At 39.3% G+C, this 21,597-nt stretch overlaps 1 protein-coding gene and 1 non-coding gene across 3 annotated transcripts; one reads left to right on the top strand and one right to left on the bottom strand.

Annotated features, from left to right (window-relative positions):
• Positions 1 to 1,781: 1,781 nt before the first annotated feature.
• On the bottom strand, positions 1,782 to 21,590 carry NDUFB5 (NADH:ubiquinone oxidoreductase subunit B5). Of its 2 annotated transcripts, XM_024244822.3 has the most exons (6): positions 21,366 to 21,590; positions 11,236 to 11,324; positions 10,236 to 10,302; positions 9,233 to 9,294; positions 7,758 to 7,864; positions 1,782 to 2,353 (listed from the first exon to the last, which is right to left on the bottom strand). In XM_024244822.3, the coding sequence occupies exons 1-6, from the start codon at positions 21,487 to 21,489 to the stop codon at positions 2,233 to 2,235; spliced, it is 570 nt and encodes a 189-aa protein (XP_024100590.1). In that variant the 5' UTR covers positions 21,490 to 21,590; the 3' UTR covers positions 1,782 to 2,232. The 2 variants fall into 2 exon arrangements, with proteins under 2 accessions (XP_024100590.1, XP_024100592.1); XM_024244824.3 differs by lacking the exon at positions 7,758 to 7,864 and having other exon boundaries at positions 2,288 to 2,353.
• LOC112132918 (small nucleolar RNA U13) lies at positions 11,418 to 11,521 on the top strand. Its single transcript, XR_002914619.1, has one exon. It is a non-coding gene; the product is annotated as a small nucleolar RNA U13 (small nucleolar RNA).
• Positions 21,591 to 21,597: the final 7 nt, after the last annotated feature.

Here is a 21,597-nt window from a genome sequence, read left to right as displayed (position 1 = left end):
TATAGACATTTCTCAAAGGAAGACATATGAATGGCCATTAGATATGAGAAAAAATGCTCAACCATAATTAGGGAAATGTAAACCAAAACTACATTAAGATATCATCTCACCCCTGTTAAAATGTTCATTTGAAAAAAAAGAAAAAATAACAAATGCTGGTGAGGATGTGGAGAAAGGGGAACGCTCATCCACCACTGGTAGGAATGTACAGTAGTACAACCACTATGAAGAACACCAGGAAGGTTCCTCAAAAAACTACACATAGAACTATCATACAATCCAGCAATCCCTTTGCAACCTGTGTCCATCAACAGATAAATGGATATAGAAAATGTGGTATGCATGGACAATATTATGAAAAAGAATGGGATTCTGTCCTTTGTAGCAACATGGATGGAACTGGAGGTCATTAATGTAAGTGAAATAAGCCAAGCCTAGAAAGACAAATATTGAATGTTCTCACTCATATGTGGGAGACTAAAAAATGGATCTCATGGAGGCAGAGTAGAAAGGTGGTTACAAGGCTGGGAAGGGAAGGGGAGAGTAGGAAATTCTGAAAAGTTAGTTAATGGTTACAAGAATACATTTAGATACAAGGAATAAGTTCTAGTATTTGATAGTACAGTAGGTAAATTATAGTTAACAATAACTTATATAATAATATACTTATATATACTTCTAACTTGCTATATCTTATTTTGAAATATAACTATATTTTGAAATATGTATATTCAAATACCCTGATTTGACCATTATACATTGCATACATGTATCAAAATAGCACATTACATGTACAAGCACATTATCAATAGAAATAATAAAGTTATTTGTTGAATGAATGGCCTGTGGCTTTTCAATTCACTTGTGTGTTTAGGCAGCAAAAAATTATTTCTCCATTTGGCCTTAAGTGGAGACCCACTGGCCTGAATCTTAGGAAGCCTGGATTCATTTTTATTTTTATGAAGAATGTAAAACATACTTCTAAGATGAGATGCATTGATAAGCTGTTACAGGTTTGAATATCCTGAATGCTTATGGTAAAAAGCCATTTTGAAGGTTGAAGTGTAAATGTTTTAAATGTTTATTTTTGTAAATACTGAGCTTGTGTTTAACATCTGAGCCTCAGGTTTCTAATGTGTAAAACTCAAGAGAGTAATACTACCTCTTAAGTCATTTTGAAAATAATGTTGGGTGCAGTGGCTCAGGCCTGTAATCAGCACTTTGGGAGGTGGAGACAGGCCAATCACCTGAGGTCAGAAGTTCAAGACCAGCCTGGCCAACACAGCGAAACAGTCTTTACTGAAAAATACAAAAATTAGCCGGGTGTGGTGGTGGGTGCCTGTAATCCCAGCTACCTGGAAGGCTGAGACAAGAACTGCTTGAACTCGGGAGGCGGAGATTGCAGCCAAGATCGCGGCACTGCACTCTAGCCTGGGAGACAGTGCAAGACTTCGTCAAAAAAAAAAAAAAGAAAGTAATGTTAAAAAATGCGGTTATTTAATATAGTGTCTAGCAGACAATAAATGCTTAATAAATGACAGTCATTTTTAGCTTTTACTCACACTTTATAATCTCTGCAGGAATCACATTACCTAGTGCAACTACTTCCCCAAAAAGGGACTCTAAGGGATCCCAGAGATTGCATCTAGGGAAAGAGCGTGTGTGTGTGTGTGTGTGTGTGTGTGTGTGTGTGTGTATACATGTCTGTGTGTATGTGTGTAGTTTAAAAAAGAACAATACATGGCAAAAAAAAAACCATGAAAGCATTATAAACTTTAAAATTTGTTTACTGAAAATCTGTTTATTAAGGAGTTAACGTTTTAGAGTTGGTTCAATACTTTATGGAACTTAAAATCCTGAGTTGCCCCTCAATAATACAGACATCTACAGTACAGGCTGTACAAAATACTATAATTACTGGTGCTTAACATTATTAGACTTCTTTTCTATAACTTCCATTTGTCAGGTAAATAAAACACTAACCTTTCAAAGTTGCTACAATTTCAGGAGTTCACAAATTCCTATTTCTCCAGTTTTTATTGGTACATTTTAAACCTTCTTTGGGGACTGGAAGCCAAACCCCCCAAACAAAAGCCTCAATCTGAACCAACACTGAGAGACAGTAATGTCAGAACCTCTTTTGTTTTTCACGGAGAGCAAAAATACAGAATATATTTACTAATTTATTTTCCAATAAAGAGAATATGCTTTGTATTTGGAGAAAAAAAATGCTTAATTGTCAGGAGTTGCTTTCGGAGAATGATCAATAAGTTCCTTGTCAATCGTCTCATAGTAATACCAGGGTCCATCTCCTCTCACACGCATCAATTTTCGTACTTCCAGCTCCTTTAACCTGTAACAAATGGAACAGCAATATTGAGATTCCAGCACTTCCAATTATAAATTTAATGAGCCATTTCCATAAAGGACAATCACTGGAGTCTGCTTTTATGTAAAGTATAATGTTCCTCCACAGACCCTTATGTAGGCATACATCTGGTATATATCTAAAAGCAAAATTTGGGACTTATTTTTGACTTTTATTATGTTGCTTATATAGGGAGCTATCAAACAGTTTTTTTGTTGTTTTTGTTTTTTTTTTGAGACGGAGTCTTGCACGGTTGCCCAGGTTGGAGTGCTATGGCGCAGTCTCAGCTCACTGCAACTTCTACCTCCCAGACTCAAGTGATCCTCCTGCCTCAGCCTCCCAAGTAGCTGGGACTACAGGGGCCCACCACCATGCCCAGCTAATTTTTGTATTTTTAGTAGAGACAGGGTTTCATCATGTTGGCCAGGCTGGTCTCTAACTCCTGACCTCGTGATCTGCCTGCCTTGGCCTCCCAAAGTGCTGGGATTACAGGCGTGAGCCACCGCATCCGGCCTACCAAACAGTTTTTAACACCAAAACATTACTCAAATTGATAGCGAATTCTCTCCTTCAGTGTGCCTGCACAGATCACTTTCATCCGAATTGTTACAGTGCTTTTCCTATCTTCTCACCTTTTAGATGCTAGGACAGTCATTTACAGAATGTCTACTACTATGGCCATATGCTGTGCCAGGTGTTAGGAATTAACAAATGAATAAGCCTTTTTGGAGTTTCACATCTTGTGTCCGCCTATCACCATTAGCACAGAAAACTTTTCAAGAGTAGAACTGGTTTTTTATTCACCAGCATTATACCAGGCCCGGTCAACATCAGACACTCAGTCAATATTTATAAAAACATAAATAGAAAGCAAGAAAAATCAAGATTAAGAAAAATATTCTCCAACTCTAACATCTACTTACTTGTCCTTGTCCTTCTTCACAAATTGAATAATCTCTTATTTTATACAGGTGCTTTCCCTCTTCCATATCTAAGTCTTTGCACAAACAATCACACATTCCTGAAGTAGTCCCTTCTCCATCAAACCTTTTACTTTCTGTTTTTATAGAATACATACTTTTTCATAGGACTAAAAATTTATCACAGTTAAATAAGTCACTTTATGAACCTAAACCAGCTCACTTACCCTATGTGAGATTATACACCTTTGTGAGGGTATGTTTATTGATCTTTTTTGAAGGATTAAATAACGTTCTCTTTCTTGTCTACTCTTTAGAGTATAACTATCCAAACCGTGAGTAATTAAAATATTTATCAACATGAGACTAACTGGTTAAATTATGATTAATCCACATAATGGACTACTATGTACCTGCTAAAAAGAATGAGAATCTGTATGTAGTAACATGGGAGGAGATGCTACATATGCTGTTACGTTTTAAAAAAGCAAGGTATAAAATAAGCATGTGTAGCACCTTCCTATTAAAAAATAGTAAGCTGGGAGCAGTGGCACTTCTGTAGTCCTGGCTACTCAGGAGGCTGAGGTGGGAAGGTTGCTTGAGCTCAGGAGTTCAAGTCCAGCCTGGGCAACATAGCAAGTCCCCATGTCAAATTAAAAAAAACAAAAACAAAACAAAGGACAAAAACAGGCTGGGCAAGCTGACTCATGCCTGTCATCCCAGCACTATGGGAGGCCAAGGCAGGAAGATTGCTTGAGCCCAGGAGTTCGAGATCAGCCTGGCCAACAGAGCAAGATCCCATCTCTACCAAAACAAACAAACAAAAAAAACCCCCAAACAATTAGCTGGGCATGGTGGCCAGCACCTGTGGTCCCAGCTACTCAGGAGGCTGAGGCTGGAGGATTGCTTAAGCCCAGGAGTCCGGGGCTGCAGTGAGCCATGACTGCAACATTGCACTCCAGCTCAGGCAACAGAACGAGATCCTGTCTCAAAAAAAGAAAAGGAAGACATGGGTGAATATTAAAAAAAAAATTTTGGAATTATATATTTACTGATTAAATCATCATCAGAGATCTCTGTATGACACAAAATCCCAAAAAGCTAAAGACTGTCAAACCTGACAATAATTATAAATGAGTAAATACATAGAAAGTAATTAAAACACTGATACAAAATGTACTCAAAAATTTATTAGCGGCCAGGTATGGTGGCTCATGTATGTAATCCCAGCACTTTGGGAGGCTGAGGCAGGCAGATCACTTGAGGCCAGGAGTTAAAGACCAGCCTGGCCAACATGGCAAAACCCGGTCTCTACTAAAAATACAAAAATTTGTGGGGCCTGGTGGTGGGCGCCTGTAATCCCAGCTACTCGGGAGGCTGAGGCAGAATCGCTTGAACCCGGAAGGCAGAGGTTGCAGTGAGCCGAGACCACGCCACTGTACTCCAGCCTGGGAGATAGAGCAAAACTGTCTCAAAAAAAAAAAAAAAAAAAGAAAATGTTATTAGTTACTATTACAGTTTTGTTACCTGAAAATGTAAAAACACTTCTGTGTTGCAAAAATTTCTACACTGCCAAAAGACAATATATAGAGAAAGAAATACACACAGCCAGGTACAGTGGCTCACGCCTGTAATCTCAGCATTTTGGGAGGCCTGGAGGGTGGATCGCTTGAGCCCAGGTGTTTGAGACCAGCCTGGGCAACATGGTGAAACCATGTCTCTACAAAAAATACAAAAATTAACTGGGCATGGTGTCATGCACCTGTAATCTTGGCTACTAGGGAGGCTTGGGTGGGAGGACAGCTTGAACCCAGGAGACCAAGGCTGCAGTGAGTCAAGATCATGCCACTGTACTCCAGCCTGGGCAACAGAGCAAGACTTTGTCTCGGGGGGAAAAAAAAAAAAAAAAAAACAAAGAAAAGAAATACACACAACTAATAGATATTTAAAAACTACTCAACTTTACAAAGAAATATAAAATTGAAATGATGAGGTAACATTTTTCAATTACCGTATCAGCAAAAATGTTTCACTTTGATAAATTCCATTACAGAGAAACATGGAAAACTGAAACATGGAAACTGATGAAGAAACAACTGGTGCAACTTTTTGGAGAACAGTTGGCAATATCTACCCAAAGTTTAAAAGCATGTGCTATTTGGCTTATTAATGCCACTTCCAGAAATTTATTTTCCAGATATGTTACATAAATATGCAAACAATATGGGGGAAAATTAAACACAGCAGTATGTATAATAGCAAAAAACTTGGAAAGAACCTAAGTACCAGCAATAGGGGACTGATTAAAAAAACACAGGCACTCCAAGTCAATCCTAAGCCAAAAGAACAAAGCTGGAGGCATCATGCTACCTGACTTCAAACTATACTACAAGGCTACAGTAACCAAAACAGCATGGTACTGGCACCAAAACAGAGACACAGACCAATGGAACAGAACAGAGCCCTCAGAAATAATGCCGCATATCTACAACTATCTGATCTTTGACAAACCTGACAAAAACAAGAAATGGGGAAAGGATTCCCTATTTAATAAATGGTGCTGGGAAAACTGGCTAGCCATATGTAGAAAGCTGAAACTGGATCCCTTCCTTACACCTTATACAAAAATTAATTTCAAGATGGATTAAAGACTTACATGTTAGACATAAAATCATAAAAACCCCAGAAGAAAATCTAGGCAATACCACTCAGGACATAGGCATGGGCAAGGACTTCATGTCTAAAACACCAAAAGCAATGGCAACAAAAACCAAAATTGACAAATGGGATCTAATTAAACTAAAGAGCTTCTGCACAGCAAAAGAAACTACCATCAGAGTGAACAGGCAACCTACAGAATGGGAGAAAATTTTTGCAATATACTCATCTGACAAAGGGCTAATATCCAGAATCTACAATGAACTCAAACAAATTTACAAGAAAAAAACAAACAACCCCAACCAAAAAGTGGGTGAAGGATATGCACAGACACTTCTCAAAAGAAGACATTTATGCAGCCAAAAGACACATGAAAAAATGCTCATATCACTGGCCATCAGAGAAATGCAAATCAAAACCACAATGAGATACCATCTCACACCAGTTAGAATGGTGATCATTAAAAAGTCAGGAAACAACAGGTGCTGGAGAGGATGTGGAGAAACAGGAACACTTTTACACTGTTGGTGGGACTGTAAACTAGTTCAACCATTGTGGAAGTCAGTGTGGCGATTCCTCAGGGATCTAGAACTAGAAATACCATTTGACCCAGCAATCTCATTACTGGGTATATATCCAAAGGATTATAAATCATGCTGCTATAAAGACACATGCACACGTATGTTTATTGTGGCACTATTCAGAATAGCAAAGACTTGGAACCAACCCAAATGTCCAACAATGATAGACTGGATTAAGAAAATGTGGCACATATACACCATGGAATACTATGCAGCCATAAAAAATGATGAGTTCATGTCCTTTATAGGGACATGGATGAAGCTGGAAACCATCATTCTTAGCAAACTATCGCAAGGACAAAAAACCAAACACTGCATGTTCTCAGTCATAGGTGGGAATTGAACAATGAGAACACATGGACACAGGAAGGGGAACATCACACACTGGGGCCTGTTGTGGGGTGGGTGGAGGGAGGAGGGATAGCATTAGGAGATATACCTAATGTTAAATAACGAGTTAATGGGTGCAGCACACCAACATGGCACACGTATACATATGTAACTAACCTGCACGTTGTGCACATGTACCCTAAAACTTAAAGTATAATTAAAAAAAAAAACAAAAAACAGGCACTCAGCACCATAAGAGAGGGGAAAAAAATATATGTCTAGCTTTTTAATATGTATATAAAATATAATATATAAGAAAGAAAATCCACATAGCTTTCCATAACAGCATATATCCCTTTCTTTTTAATGGCCACATTATATATTTCACTGGATGGATATATCCATCCATCTGCTTCCCAGCTGGGGCAACAGAGCAAGACTTCCACTCTAAAAAAAAAATTCAAAAATTTAAAAAAGAACTCCTTTTATATCTCCTAATAGTCTCCTTGTCACCAGTTTATAATTTTCACTTCAAACAAGCTAATTCTATCTTTATCCGTTGTTTTTTTTTGAGACGGAGTCTCGCACTGTCACCCAGGCTGCAGTGCAGTGGCATGGTCTCGGCTCACTGCAACCTCTGCTTCCCAGGTTGAAGTGATTCTTCTGCCTCAGCCTCTTGAGTAGCTGGGATTACAGGCACGTACCACCACGCCCGGCTAATTTCTGTAGCCTCCCAAAGTGCTGGGATTACAGGTGTGAGCCACTGCATCCGGACGTATCTTTTTCCTTTTACATAAAGCATCCTATAGTGCTGAAATATTAATAGTTTTATTAATTTTTTCTGGTGGTTTGCAACCTTAGGAAGATTTTCTTTCCCACCTACCCCCTCTTTTTTCCTACCGTAATTCAGCCGTTTCAGCTTCAATCTGAAGGACGGCCATTGTTCTTTCATATATCTTTTCAGGACTATCATAGAAATTACGGGCAATCCATCTCGATATGGGATGCTACAACAGAAAATTCGTTTAATATTAGTCCATTTCTGAATAATACTTTGCTTTTCTAGTTGACTATTCTTTAAAATGATCATTTCAGTTAGATAAACCAATAACATCTACTATGTAACTAATATACATATATATAAAATAATTTTAACAGATCAGGTGGATACTATTTTTGTCCGCATTTTAAACATAAGCGAATTGCACAAAGTTACGTAGCTAATAAATGGCAGCACCTGAACTCAAACCAGGTCTGTCTGACTCCAAAGCTGTGTACTCTTTTCCATTACACTATGCTGAGTATCTTAGGTGGCAGATTCAGAAGACAAACCCAAGTTTTGGTAATTCAAAATTGGAGCTCTTTGCACCAGTTAGCATAAACGAACTAAGTGTAAGGTCTGCCTTAAGATTTAATGGTTTAAGATTTATATTTAAAATATAATTCATTCAGATAATAAAACATGATGGGACATACTCTATTCAAGGCTCACAATAACACTTGTAAAAACAAGTAACAAAATTAATTTTGGATTTTGGTAGCAGTGGCAGTATGGTATAATGACCAACAGTTCAGGCTCTGGAGTCAAAGTTGCCTGGGTTGAAATAGTGACCCTATCTAGACAGGTCACTTAACTCTTTTAGCCTCAGTTTCTTCATCTCCAAAGAGGGAATAATAATAGTACATTTTACATGGGATGAAATAATAAATATTTGTAAAACACTCAGCACAGTACCTGTTCAGAGTAGGTGCTCAATAAATGACAGCTAGCAATAACATTGGTGAAATCTTTCCTAAGGCATTTAACTTAAGATAAATTATGTTACTCTGTTAGGCTGAGAACACACTGCAATCACTCTTTAAAAAATTGTAAAGCTTAAAATGATTTTTCAAAAAATGAAGTACCAAAACTCGTTGTTTATAAAAAGTATGCAAAAAATGTATCTGCTTGATATAAAAAATGAAATATAAAACTCTATCATGGCTGGACACAGTGGCTCACACCTTTAATCCCAGGACTTTGGGAGGCCGAGGTAGATGGATCACTTGAGGCCAGGAGTTCGAGAAAAGCCTGGCCAACATGGTGAAATCCTGTCTCTACTAAAAATACAAAAATTAGCCAGGAGTGGCAGCACACACCTGTGATCCCAGCAAAATGGGAGGCTGAGGCATGAGGATTGCTTGAATGCGGGAGGCAGAAGTTGCAGTGAGCCGAAATCGTGCCACTGCACTCCAGCCTGGGTGACAGAGCGAGATGCTGTCTCAAAAAAAACAAAACAAAAAACCTGACTATATCATAATTGCTGAATTAAGACATTAACTAGTGCGCTGACAAGGCATGTAACAGTATGTAATTGTCAATGTCCTATACAAACCTTATAATATTCCCAGTGTTCTGGGATATAGCCTTCTGGAATTTCTGCTAGTTCAGCTTGACCTAATAAGAAAAAATGGTTATGTTCAACTTTAGCATGAGGAGTTTATAAAATTAATTATTCACCATTAAAGTAAGAAACCAACTCCTTGTGGTTTTAAAGGATTCTTTAAAAAATGTGTACCAATGAAGATATCTAGTATTTTTAATTCACTTTAATCTGGTTGAAAATCAATTCATTTGTCAGACATTTTTAGACAGCTCTCTGTGTAAGGCATTATTTATAGGTATTCCATGAGTTTCTCATTTTGTTTTTATATACTGTAACAAGATATAATAAAAGACATATTATTCCTTCTGGTCTTCCCTATACCTATGATACAAAACATTTTAGGATTCAAGCTGTTAGAAGTACTTTGAACAAAATTTCCCATGAAAATCTAATGTTTACTGTCATTGACATTTTCATTCTTTGTAAGAGATTATAGTGTTTTTTTTTTTTTTGTGGGGGACAGAGTCTCACTCTGTTGCCCGGGCTGGAGTGTAATGGCACCATCTCAGCTCACTGCAACCTCCACCTCCTGGGTTCAAGCCATTCTCCTGCCTCAGCCTCCCTAGTAGCTAGGATTACAGGTGCCTGCCACCACGCCCGGCTAATTTTTTGTATTTTTAGTAGAGATGGGGTTTCACTATGTCAGCCAGGCTGGTCTCGAACCCCTGACCTCATGATCTGCCCGCCTCGGCCTCCCAAAGTGCTGGGATTACAGGCGTGAGCCACTGTGCCCGGCCGAGGATTATAGTTTTATATGTTCTAGGATGGATTAAAAAATTCTTAGTTCAGATTGAGATTTGGTTATTTTAAGATAAACTGCCATGCTTATGCTTATTTAATTATTTAAAGAGCTTTTCATTACAATATCCATAATTTCTTTTTTATATTAATGTACATATGTTTAAAAATTTTTCCAATCTGGTGCTGCTGGCAGGGGATGGAAGTGACTTACCAATGAACACATTCACCAGAGTTATGAAAATTGCTACTGGAATCCCAGTCAATGCAATGTAGAATCTCTAAGATAAAAAATAAAAAAGTGTTTCTCATGACCATTTCGTAACTCTCCCCACACACAAATCATCCTCATGATATGATTTCCTCATATTTCTTATAAAATAAACTTGCCAAATTGGGCATACAGTTACCAAATTATTGATTTCTGTGATTTTACTTTTTGGTAAAGCAATGCCATGAAAGAAAATAATACACTTTTGTTAAGAACAAAAGTGTAAAAACATCAGGGTGATTTCTACCACTAAACAGGATTTGAGCTGGTCATAACAAGAAAAGTAAGGGCTCAACCAAGGAGATGAAAAAGGTCATTAAACACAATGGAAGGGCAAGAGAAAGTTTTAAGGTCAGTACTCAAATGATGATTCAGAGCTTTATCTACCGTGGCAGATGGTCCAGACAATCTCCCATTTTCTAAGCCTCTACTTTGTTCCTATAGAGCCTTCAGACAGAAATACAGTCAGCATTCTAAATAAGCAATGTAATTATATTATTGCTAAATTAAGATTGCACTATAGATCCCGGTTACTCTCTGAAATCAATGTTCTTGAACAACATATAAATATAAAATCATATCCCAAAATAATGTAGCTCCTTTATTTAAGCAAGTCTTTCAACAAGTTCTTTGGTAATTTAAAGAATATTTTAGTTACAGGAACATAGATTCTATTTCGAAACGCCATAATCTTCAGAAGAAAGGAATGGTTCAAGTTTTACCTCCATTTAGTGTAACTCCTTTTGTGAAGAAGGAAAGCTTCATTAATTTAAAGAGAAATTCAATAACAAATCAGACTTTACAGTCTCAGTATCTTCTACAGAAAGAAATATAAATTTACAAAATAAAATATTTCCTAAAATGAAAGATGTTTTCTAAAGAGGCAAAAATTTTTTCCCTGTTACATGCAAAGACTTTAATTCAACAAAAAATTTAAACTTACCAATAACTTCAAAAAACGCCTGTCATAGAATCTAGAAGGTCTGATGAAAAACAGTCTTTTCCCATGGGCTCCACTGTGCCGAACAGGAGCTGGAAATATTGAATTCCCCTGTTTTATACAAGGTTCATATGGGTATACTGTTACATTCTGAGTTAAAATCAGATTATAAAAAAAATACAAGAATCCTTTTGTAGCTCATAAGCAGGATGACTGGGTTTTCACACTCATGTGTGAGATGTGCCTCCCTCAAACCTTGTTATGAGGTAGGCACATTACCCATCTGACATGAAACAAAAAGAAAATATACATTCTTAGATGTTTAATATGAGTTAAGATTTTAAAATGTCTTATTTGAGTAATAAGGCCAGGTCAGATAGGATATCTTTAAACAAAGATGGATCTACTGTTCTAAAGCATAACTTTCCTCATTTTAATTCAAAGTTAAAGTATCTAAATAATCATTTTAATTTGTTTCAATAGCAGGCAGGGAGGTTAGGTACTTAATGAGCTACTCATCTGTGTCTCCTCTGCAACAAATATTTGCTAATGCTGCAAAAGAAATAGATTTAATTTAAATTATTCCATTATGCCATTTCACATGACACATTATCTGTATTATATGTATTATTATGCTGCAAAATAGATGGAAAGGACCAGCCGTACTTATTCAACAAATCACCAGCAGGAATTAGAACTTGTTATCAAACTACACACTCTAAAATATCTTGATAAAATCACGTGGTAAACCATTGCTGATTAAGAATATCCTCTTCAAGTCTCCCCCCTGCCAGAATTTAATCAAGCCTTGCTGGAAGTAAACTGAGGCAAAATTTCACTTCTGGATCCTCTTTCTACATTCTTCCTCTTGAAGGTCTGCAAGGATTACGAGGCATTCCAAGCCCTTTCCATTGGGAACAGGAAAGGATCTAGCTGTTACTTAGAAACTGAAGGTTCCTATGTTTTCACTGTGTAACTACTCTCAAGGATATTTTGCATGTGAGTCACTGTAGAATAAAAAACTTTAATTTCCCATTAAAGGAATTTCAGTCATAATAGATGTCAGAAAGATCTGAATCTTTTGTTCATGTTTAATGTCTGGAATGCTGACCCCTCTCCTGAAATCTATGTTAGGCCCAGATAACATCGTATCTTCCAAGATGCAAACATTTTTCCCAACCACACCAGATCTTTCCTACTTTTGAATTACTGTACGTTATTGTGACGTGTATATTTGTGTTCACTGCTGCCACTTTTAAGTATAAATATCTTGAAAGCAGGAACTATCTTCTTAATTTTGGTAACACCTGCAGCAGCCTGCAGTGAGTTTGGGAGGCTGATTCACAAGAGAATTAGAAACTGGCATGAATTTACTACATATAATTCATATTACTAAGGCTTTTTAAATAACAAGATTAGAGAATTTGACAAAGTAAGTACGGACTTCAGCAAATCATCTGAAACATACATAATTTTTTTTGTGGACTAGATGAAGAAAACCGGTTGGATGACAGTACAAAGTACTCATTAGTTCAATACATATTTAATTGCATACGATGTACAGATCCTATGCTAGACCTATATACGGTCTAAGAGGGATATAGATCTTGCTGGGAGAAATACACACTACACAAATAATTACAAATCTGTAAGGGTAACAAGGGAAAGAAATAGGATACAGTGGCCCAGAAGAAAAGTTCCTATTTAGACAAGATGGGGGGGTTGGGAAGAGGGGACATTATAAGCTGAGAGAAAGAGAAAGTTAGAGAAATTTGTAATGGGTACTTGATTGACTGTAACCAAAAGGTACTGATTAACTACTGCAGTAACCTGGCAAAGGGATCTCTCAAAAGCCCTGCAGCATCAAGGTTTTTATGAATGGCTTAGATGAGGTGGATACAGCATTCCTGACTTGTCGAGTCTTAGAAACACAAAGCCACTGCTACAAGAGTGACTAAGACACTGATGAAACGGGGTCCCAAAAGAGTCTTTACACACATTACAAAAGGCTGAATCCAAAAGGATTCAACATAATAAGGTAAGTGGAAGTTCTGCCTGGAACTCTCAGAAATTTAGTTGCTCACAAAAAAGCCAAAGGCCAATTCAGTCTTAATCTGATACACTAGAAGTACAGGGTCAAAACAGGATGATCTTCCCTGTCCCTTAAACCCTGACTACACCTGCAGAAATGTGTCCATTCAAGAGCATACTCTTTTAGAGGGACAATCTATTTTCAGCTTAGTATTGGTTTGGTGCAAAAGTAATTGCAGTTTTTGCAACTGAAAGTAATTGCGGTTTTTGGCCGGGCGCGGCGGCTCACGCCTGTAATCCCAGCACTATGAGAGGCCGAGGTGGGCGGATCACGAGGTCAGGAGATTGAGCCCAACCTGGCTAACACGGTGAAACGCTGTCTCTACCAAAAATACAAAAAAATAGCTGGGTGTGGTGGCAGGCACCTGTAGTCCCAGCTACTTGGGAGGACACAGGAGAATGGCCTAAGTAAACCCAGGAGGCGGAGCTTGCAGTGAGCCTAGATCGTGCCACTGCACTCTAGCCTGGGCGACAGAGTGACACTTCGTCTCAAAAAGCAAAAAAAAAATGTTTAATGCACTTAGTAATGTGAACTGCTTGCTCTTTGTTTACACATATTACCCAATTATTAAACAATTAGTCATGTCATTAAAAGTCCTAGATAACTTATTGTTTCAAAGTATATTTCACAGCATGTAACTTTTTTTTTTTTTCCCAGAGACAAGGTTTTTTGCTATGTTACTCAAGCTGGTCTCAAACTCTTGGGATCGAGAGATCCTCCCACCTTCAGCTTGTGGAGTAGCTGGGATTACATCACGCACCACCACAACCGACTTGCCCTTAACTCTTTTCAAATGTTTTGAGCCTTCATGATTTTTGATGTAGTAGGGCTATCTGCTTAAATCTAAAAATATTAGTGTGTAACCAGGAATGGTGGTGCGTGCTTGTACTCCCAGCTACTCAGGTGGCTGAGGTGTGAGGATCACTTGAGCCCAGGAGTTTGAGGTCAGCCTGAGCAACATAGCTAGACCCTTCCCTCTCAAAAAAAAATTAAATTATTAGGGTGAATATTGCTTACAATGAGGTGACTACCAGGATTTCTGGAACCCTGATTCTCCTGACACCAAAAATAGGCATCTTTCACTGCTCTCTAAAGCCTAAAATTTCTCCATTAAGTATTCATTAGTTTCATAGGCCCAAGGCTTCAATGACTAATTTTTAAAAATGCAAATAGCCTCAGAAAAGTTATTAAGCCTTTGATGACCGAGATTTTTATAAGAATTGAATAAGATCATGTGCAAACTTTTTGTGTGTTAAAGACAACAACTGGGCCGGGCACAGTGGCTCACACCTGTAATCCCAGCACTTTGGGAAGCTGAGGGGGGCGGATCACCTGAGGTCAGGAGCTCGAGACCAGCCTGGCCAACATGGTGAAACCCCGTCTCTACTAATAATACAAAAAATTAGCCAGGCCTGTGATCCCAGCTACTTGGGAGGCTGAGGCAAGAGAATCGCTTGAACCCAAGAGGCGGAGACTGTGGTGAACCAGGATCGTGCCACTACACTCCAGCCTGGGTGACAGCGAGACTCCGTCTCAAGAGAAAAAAAAAAAAAGACAACAACTGAAAATTGTTCATTTTCTTTCCCTCATTCCCAGTAAAGGGCACCACCATCTCAATTACCTTGGATAAAAAATCTCAATCGTCTTCCTTGTATCTATCCTTCATTCATCATTTGCCAAGGCCTCTTGATTCTAAGGGTTAAATTCTCCATTTCATTCCATGCCTTCTTTACTTTACTGGCCTAGGTAATCAACATCCCCTATAAGCCATCCTATATTCAGAAGCATCTTCCTATAACACACTCCTGATATTGCTCTTCTGCTACAACACTCTGTTGCCTACAAAATCAAATGAAGATACTTTGGCTTTGTAGTCAGTTCCTCCCCTCCCCCAATTTGGTCCCAACTTTCCTTTATTTGCCTTTTCTCCCAACACCTACCTACCCACCCCAAGAGTCACATATCCAATAAAAAAAACTCAATCTTTACTTTTCTGCCAGTTCCACCTATTAAAACTATCCCTATAATTCAGTTAAAATGCCCCATCTATTCCATGTCTGGATTAACTCCACAGCACTGTTTATACATCCATATTAATACTCTTCACATTTTTAAAAAACATAATTTATGCATATCAGTCTTCAATTATAAATTAAATTTACCTGCAGCTGAGGGGAGAATTTAGCTCATTTCTGGAATTACGCCATCTTTGATATTTAATAAATAATTTAATTAAACAGAATAGCTTTATCTGCTAATTTTCTGAGAAAGGTTTACAGAGGGTGATGAAGAACATGACAGCACTAGATTTTTAGGAAGGATGAGGCTATAGGAATTTGTAGAAGGCTAATGCCAGGACTTCAAAGGCACAGGCAAAAAAAGAAAAACTAGACAAACTGGACTTCATGAAAATTTTAAAATTTTGTGTCTGAAAGGACGCTATCAGCAGAGTAAAAAGGCAACCCACAGAATGGGAGAAAATATATGTAAATCATATATCTGATAAGGGATTGATTTCAGAACACACAGAAAACTCAACAACAACAACAAAAAACCAAACAATCCAATTTAAAAACAGGCTGGGCATGGTGGCTCATTCCTGTAATCCCAGCACTTTGGGAGGCTGAGGTGGGGAATTTCTTGAGTCCAGGAGTTTGAAACTAGCCTGGTCAACATAGCAAGATCTCATCTCTACAAAAAACTTAAAAAATTAGCCGGGTGTGGTGGTGTGCACCTGTCATCCCAGCTACTCAGGAGGCTGAGGCGAGAGGATCACCTGTGTCTAGGAGGTTGAGGCTACAGTGAGCTATGATTGCGCCACTGCGCTTCAGCCTGGGTGACAGAGCAAGATCCTGTCAAAAATAAACAAACAAATAAATAAAATAGGCAAATAGCCTGGCAGAGTGGCATGTACCTGTAGTCTCAGCTACTTGAGAGGCTGAAGCAGGATTGCTTGAGTCCAGGAGTTCAAGTTCGGCATGGGCAACATTAGGGAGACCTCACACTCAAGTTAAAAAATAATCATATAATAAATTATAAGCAAAGGATTTCAACAGACATTTCTCTAAAGAAGATATATACACAAATGGCCAAGAAGCACATGAAAAGATGCTCAACAAAACTAATTAGAGAAATGCAAATCAAAACTACCATGATATCATCCCATACCCATCAGAATAGCTACTATCAAAAAACCAGAAAATAACAAGTGTCAGTGAGAATACGGAGGAATTGGAATCTTTGTACGCTGTTGGTAAACAAAGGAATGTAAAATGGTATTGTTGCTATGGAAAATAGCATGAGGGTTCCTCAAAAAATTAGAAACAGAATTACCATATTGTGGAATCCTAGTAAGATACATAAGCAACAAGGAAGGGGCCCCAGGTGGAGGAAAGCAATTCTGCTGAGACACGGCTAATCACAGGCAACCCACAGGCACAACATCCTGTTCCCAAATACCTCGTTCACCACACAGTCCCAGTAGAATGACCTTATCTGCGCATCTTCTCTGCTCACAGCCCCTTCGGTAGGACCCTATAAAACTTCCTTCCAGTGCCTGACTCTGCAGATAGCCCCTTCTCTGCTGTGCTGCCCATTGTTCTCTTCCAACTCTTTGTATTTTCTCTAATAAATCTGTCCTCTTTACCTATGACTGTCTTGGTAAATTCTTTTACCATCCACAATGCCAGTCCCAGCCAATAACACCCATGACACACATGACCCAGCAATTACACTTCTGCAGATATACCCACAAGAATTGAAAGCAGGGTCTCAGAAGAGATATTTGTACATCCATGTTCACAGAAACATTATTCACAACACAAGTCATACTCAATGTCACTGATAAGTTCTTGGAAACTGCGACTTTAAGTGAAACCACATACAGCAGGTCCTTAGACAACATCACTTCCTTCTTTATTATAGGTTTTGACGGTCGCAGTTTCAAGAGCCAATGATGTTAAGTGAAGCTTTACAGTAATTAAAATCTGCAAGTGCTTCGGTGTAGTGGCTCACAGCTGTAATCCCAACACTTTAAGAGGCCAAGACAGGTGGATCACTTGAGGACAGGCGTTCGAAAGAATTCTTAACAGAACCCATTTAGGATTAAACAAGTTTTATTGTGGGTCTGAAGAAACTCCCCAGGCCTCCACAAACAAGTTTACTGGAGGTCTGAAGGAACTTCCCAAACCTCCGTGATTTAGCAGGAGACAAGATAAGGGTAATCACCCCAGCACCTGGACCAATTTAAATTAAGTAAATTTACTAAGGCTCCAGAGGAAGGTCCTGAGGACTCAGACCTTAATTACAGATTTAAAATAGTCACTTTTGTCTTTAGATGAGTGCACACTTACATGTAGACATATAGCTTAAAAGGTCTACAAGCTCTGGAAAACTGTAATTTTAAGTTGGTCTGGCGATAATTTCCAGGACTTCTCCCTGTAACCGGTTACAGGAATAAAAACTCTCTTCCGGCACGGCGTGGTGGCTCATGTCTGTAATCCCAGCACTTTGGGAGGCCAAGGCGGGCGGATCACCAGAGGTCAGGAGTTCAAGACCAGCCTGGCCAACATGGTGAAACCCCATCTCTACTAAAAATACAAAAAATTAGCCAGGCATGGAGGTGTGCACCTGTAATCCCAGGATTACAGGAGGCTGAGGCAGGAGAATTGCCTGAACCCAGGAGGCAGAGGTTGCTGTGTGAGCCAAGATCACGCCACTGCACTCCAGCCTGGGCAACAGAGTGAGACTCTGTTTCAAACAAAAAACAAAAAAAAACAAAAACTCTCTTCCTCCTCAGCTCCCCAGTTCATCTGCATCTCATTATTGGACAGCAAGAAATAGCAGCCTGACCCTCAGTTTGATACGAGAACACCGGAAGCCAGGGGTTGCAGTGAGCCAAGATGGTGCCACTGCACTCTAGCCTGGAAGACAGAGCAAGATTCTGTCTCAAAAAAACAAAACAAAAAACAAAAAACAAAAAACCTAGAAGCAACCCAATTGACAGATGATGGATAAGCAAAATGGGGTAAATACATACAATGGACAACGGACAATTCAGCTTTAAAAAGGAAGGAAATTCTGACATATGCTACAACATAAATATGCCTTGGGGATATTATGCTAAGTGACAGACAAATATTATATGATTCTACTTACATGAGAAATAGAGTAGTCAAAATCATAAAGACAGACAGCAGAATGGTGGTTACCAGGGGCTACATGGAAGGGCAATGGAGAGTTATTGTTTAACGGATACAGAGTTTTAGTTTTACCATATGAAAAAAGTTCTGGAGTTGGATGATGGTGATGGTTGCATAGCATTAGGAATGTATTCAATACCACTGAACGGTGCACTTAAAAATGGTTAAAATAGTAAATGTTATGTGTACTTTACCACAATTTTTTTAAAGGCTATTGCTGCCAGGCACTGTTGATTTTTTCCACTCACTCTTCACAACTACCTTTTGAGGCAGGTTAAAACTCTCATCTTTTTTAAAGAGGAGGAAATGCAGGTTATGGGCAATTAGGTGTCTTCCACTTTAGCTTCCAAGATGTGATGATCACAGACATGGCTTCTGAATTCTAGAGCCAGAATTTGAGGATAGGCAGTCTACTTCCAGAAAAAAACAAAACAAGACAGGTTCTCTACTACATTAGAGCTTACATTCTTGTAGGGACAGATATAAATAACCATGTAAGAGATTAAAAGCTTTCGTATCACAGTGACAGATGCAAAATACCTTTGAAAGCAGGTACACAGCTGAAAACACAGTAACCTTTAGTAAAGATAGCTATTAGATCCTTCCCTGCTCTGATTGGAAAGGGTGCAGAACACGGTAATGATCCTTTGAGAACCCCAAGAAAGGGCAATAATGTAGAAAGAGAAACTGGGGGTGAAATTTTGCTGCAGTTTATATCCAGCTAGATTTGATTAAATACTACCAGAGCGAGTATTTGAAGGATTTGTATTTGGCTATATGAGAATATCTGTAATCAGAAATGGCTTATAAAGGGATTTTCATAAAGGAATGTGAGCATATGTAGTTTTGTAACAAGTTCAAATTCCTGCTGGAAATTTGTTAAATACCACTGGTTCTTTGCATCATGTTTCCAGCAAATCCCAATGTACATTGCCTTATCCTGTGGAGTGGCATAATTCAAATTAAACTGGGAGAACAGGGGTAAAAACAGAACAAGATATTTTGAGGCTGGAGACAACTTTCTGACTTTAAGTGTTTCACTTCCTCTTTACCTGCTTCTATTGCACAGGGCAAATAGCTTACAGTATATATTTAATGAAGAGGATTAAATACATACTTTAAACCCTTAAAATGATGCTTGAGGTCAGGTGGGGTGGCTCACACCTGTGATCTCAGCACTTTGGGAGGCCCAGGCGGGTGGATCATGAGGTCAGGAATTCAAGACCAGCCTGGCCAACACGATGAAACCCCATCTCTACTAAAAACACAAAAAATTAGCCGGGCATGGAGGCGTGCAACTGTAATCCCAGCTATTCAAGAGGCTGAGGCAGGAGAATCTCCTGAACCCAGGAGGTGGAGGTTGCAGTGACCCAAGATCACGCCACTGCACTCCAGCCTGGGCAACAGAGCAAGATTCCGTCTTGAAAAAAATAAAAATAAAAAAGGATGCTTGACACGTAACAGGTGCTCAGTAAATGTTGGCTGTCATTATTATTTAGTGACACATTATTTAATAATTGAGTCAGTTTCCTCATCTGCAAAATGAAAATAACATTGTAATTTCTTTGCAGTCTTTGAGATAATAAAGTACACTGAATATCAAGCATTTGATCTCTGCTATGATTATTCACACCGCCATGATGCAACTCACTGTCTCCAAGGGGGTCCAAATAGCCCTGTTAAGACTGTATTGGTCAGGTGCAGTGGCTTATGCCTATAATCCCAGCACTTTGGGAGGCTGAGGCAGAGAGATCATTTGAGGTCAGGAGTTCGAGACCAACCTGGCCAACATGGTGAAACCCCATCTCTACTAAATATACAAAAATTAGCCAGGAGTGGTGGTGTTCATCTGTAGTCTCAGCTACTGGGGAGGCTGAGGCAGGAGAATCGCTTGAACCCGGGGGGTGGAGATTGCAGTGAGCCAAGATGGTGCCACTGCACTCCAGCCTGAGTGACAGAGTGAGACTCTGTCTCAAAAGAAAAAAAAATAAAAAGATGGTATTATGACTTTCCTGAGACCTAGACACTTTTGCCTTCAAGGGCCCCTTCCTCTAAGTTATTAAAAATAATATTTTATGACTGCATTGGTATAAAACGAACATAATACAAGCTGGATTCGTTATCATAAACATTATGGTCTTTTTAAAAAAGAAATTTAAATTAAAAGACTTTCGTGGACCCCTAAAACTATCATGGGTTCAGGCAGGAGAATCGCTTGTACCCAGGAGACAGAGGTTGCAGTGAGCCAAGATCGCGCCACTGCCCTCCAGCCTGGGCAACAGAGTGAGACTCTGTCTCAAAAAACAAACAAACAAAACAAACAAAAAAAACCCTCTCTTCCTCCCCAGTTCATCTGCATCTCATTATTGGGCGGCACGGTACTTACTGTGCCTAAAGAATAAGTTGGCCCTGAGCCTCTTTACCTGTCTACATATTACCTGTCTTCAAAATCCTTAGCATAGGGGGGCTTCTCAGCAAGATGACTTTGCATCTGTGGGACTAGAACCTAGCCTTTGGGCAGGTGGAACGCAACAATAAGCTTGTGCCCTGGAGATACAGGTCTCAGCTCTCTACCTTTCTAAACTCAGCTTCATCCGCAAATTAGCATTAATTGGGATGGTGAATAACAACGTTTTAGAAATTCTAATAATGTAAACACGATCTATCCACCTACTTCAGGAAAACCCCTCATATAGCTTGTGCTCCGTCTCTCCTCTCAAGCCCCAAGCCCACAATTTGTCCCGGCTCCCTCCGGATCCCACCAAGGTCACCCTGGAAGCGTCCTCCCTTTTCTCGCCCCGCACCCGCTTCACGCCCGTTCTCCCTAGGCCAGCACCCACCAGCAGCCTTCGGAAAGCCACGAGTGAGGAAGCCCCCAAATCCGAGGCGAGTGCCAAGGGGGCGGCCAGACAGAGCTGCCACCGCGGTAACTGAAACCCGTCGCAACAAACTCATGGCCGCCATGGCTACTACGGCCAAGAGGAAGAAGGAGGGTGGGTCACGGAAGCTGAGAGAGCCAATTTACCAATGAGGACAAAGGCAGGATGTGGCCATCTTAAGTGAGGGCAAATT

Source organism: Pongo abelii, chromosome 2, assembly GCF_028885655.2.
Source record: "Pongo abelii isolate AG06213 chromosome 2, NHGRI_mPonAbe1-v2.0_pri, whole genome shotgun sequence".
In the NCBI taxonomy this organism is placed as follows: Eukaryota; Metazoa; Chordata; class Mammalia; order Primates; family Hominidae; genus Pongo; species Pongo abelii.
This window is presented reverse-complemented; position numbering and strand designations above follow the sequence as displayed.

Excerpts from the sequence above, each read along its gene's own strand:
- NDUFB5 (XM_024244822.3), bottom strand. The coding sequence starts at position 21,489 with ATGGCGGCCATGAGTTTGTTGCGACGGGTTTCAGTTACCGCGGTGGCA. Across the intron at positions 11,325-21,365 it reads TGGCTTTCCGAAGGCTGCTG|CTCCTGTTCGGCACAGTGGA; the intron begins GTGGGTGCTGGC and ends CAATATTTCCAG. Across the intron at positions 9,295-10,235 it reads TCTGGTGAATGTGTTCATTG|GTCAAGCTGAACTAGCAGAA; the intron begins GTAAGTCACTTC and ends TTTTCTTATTAG.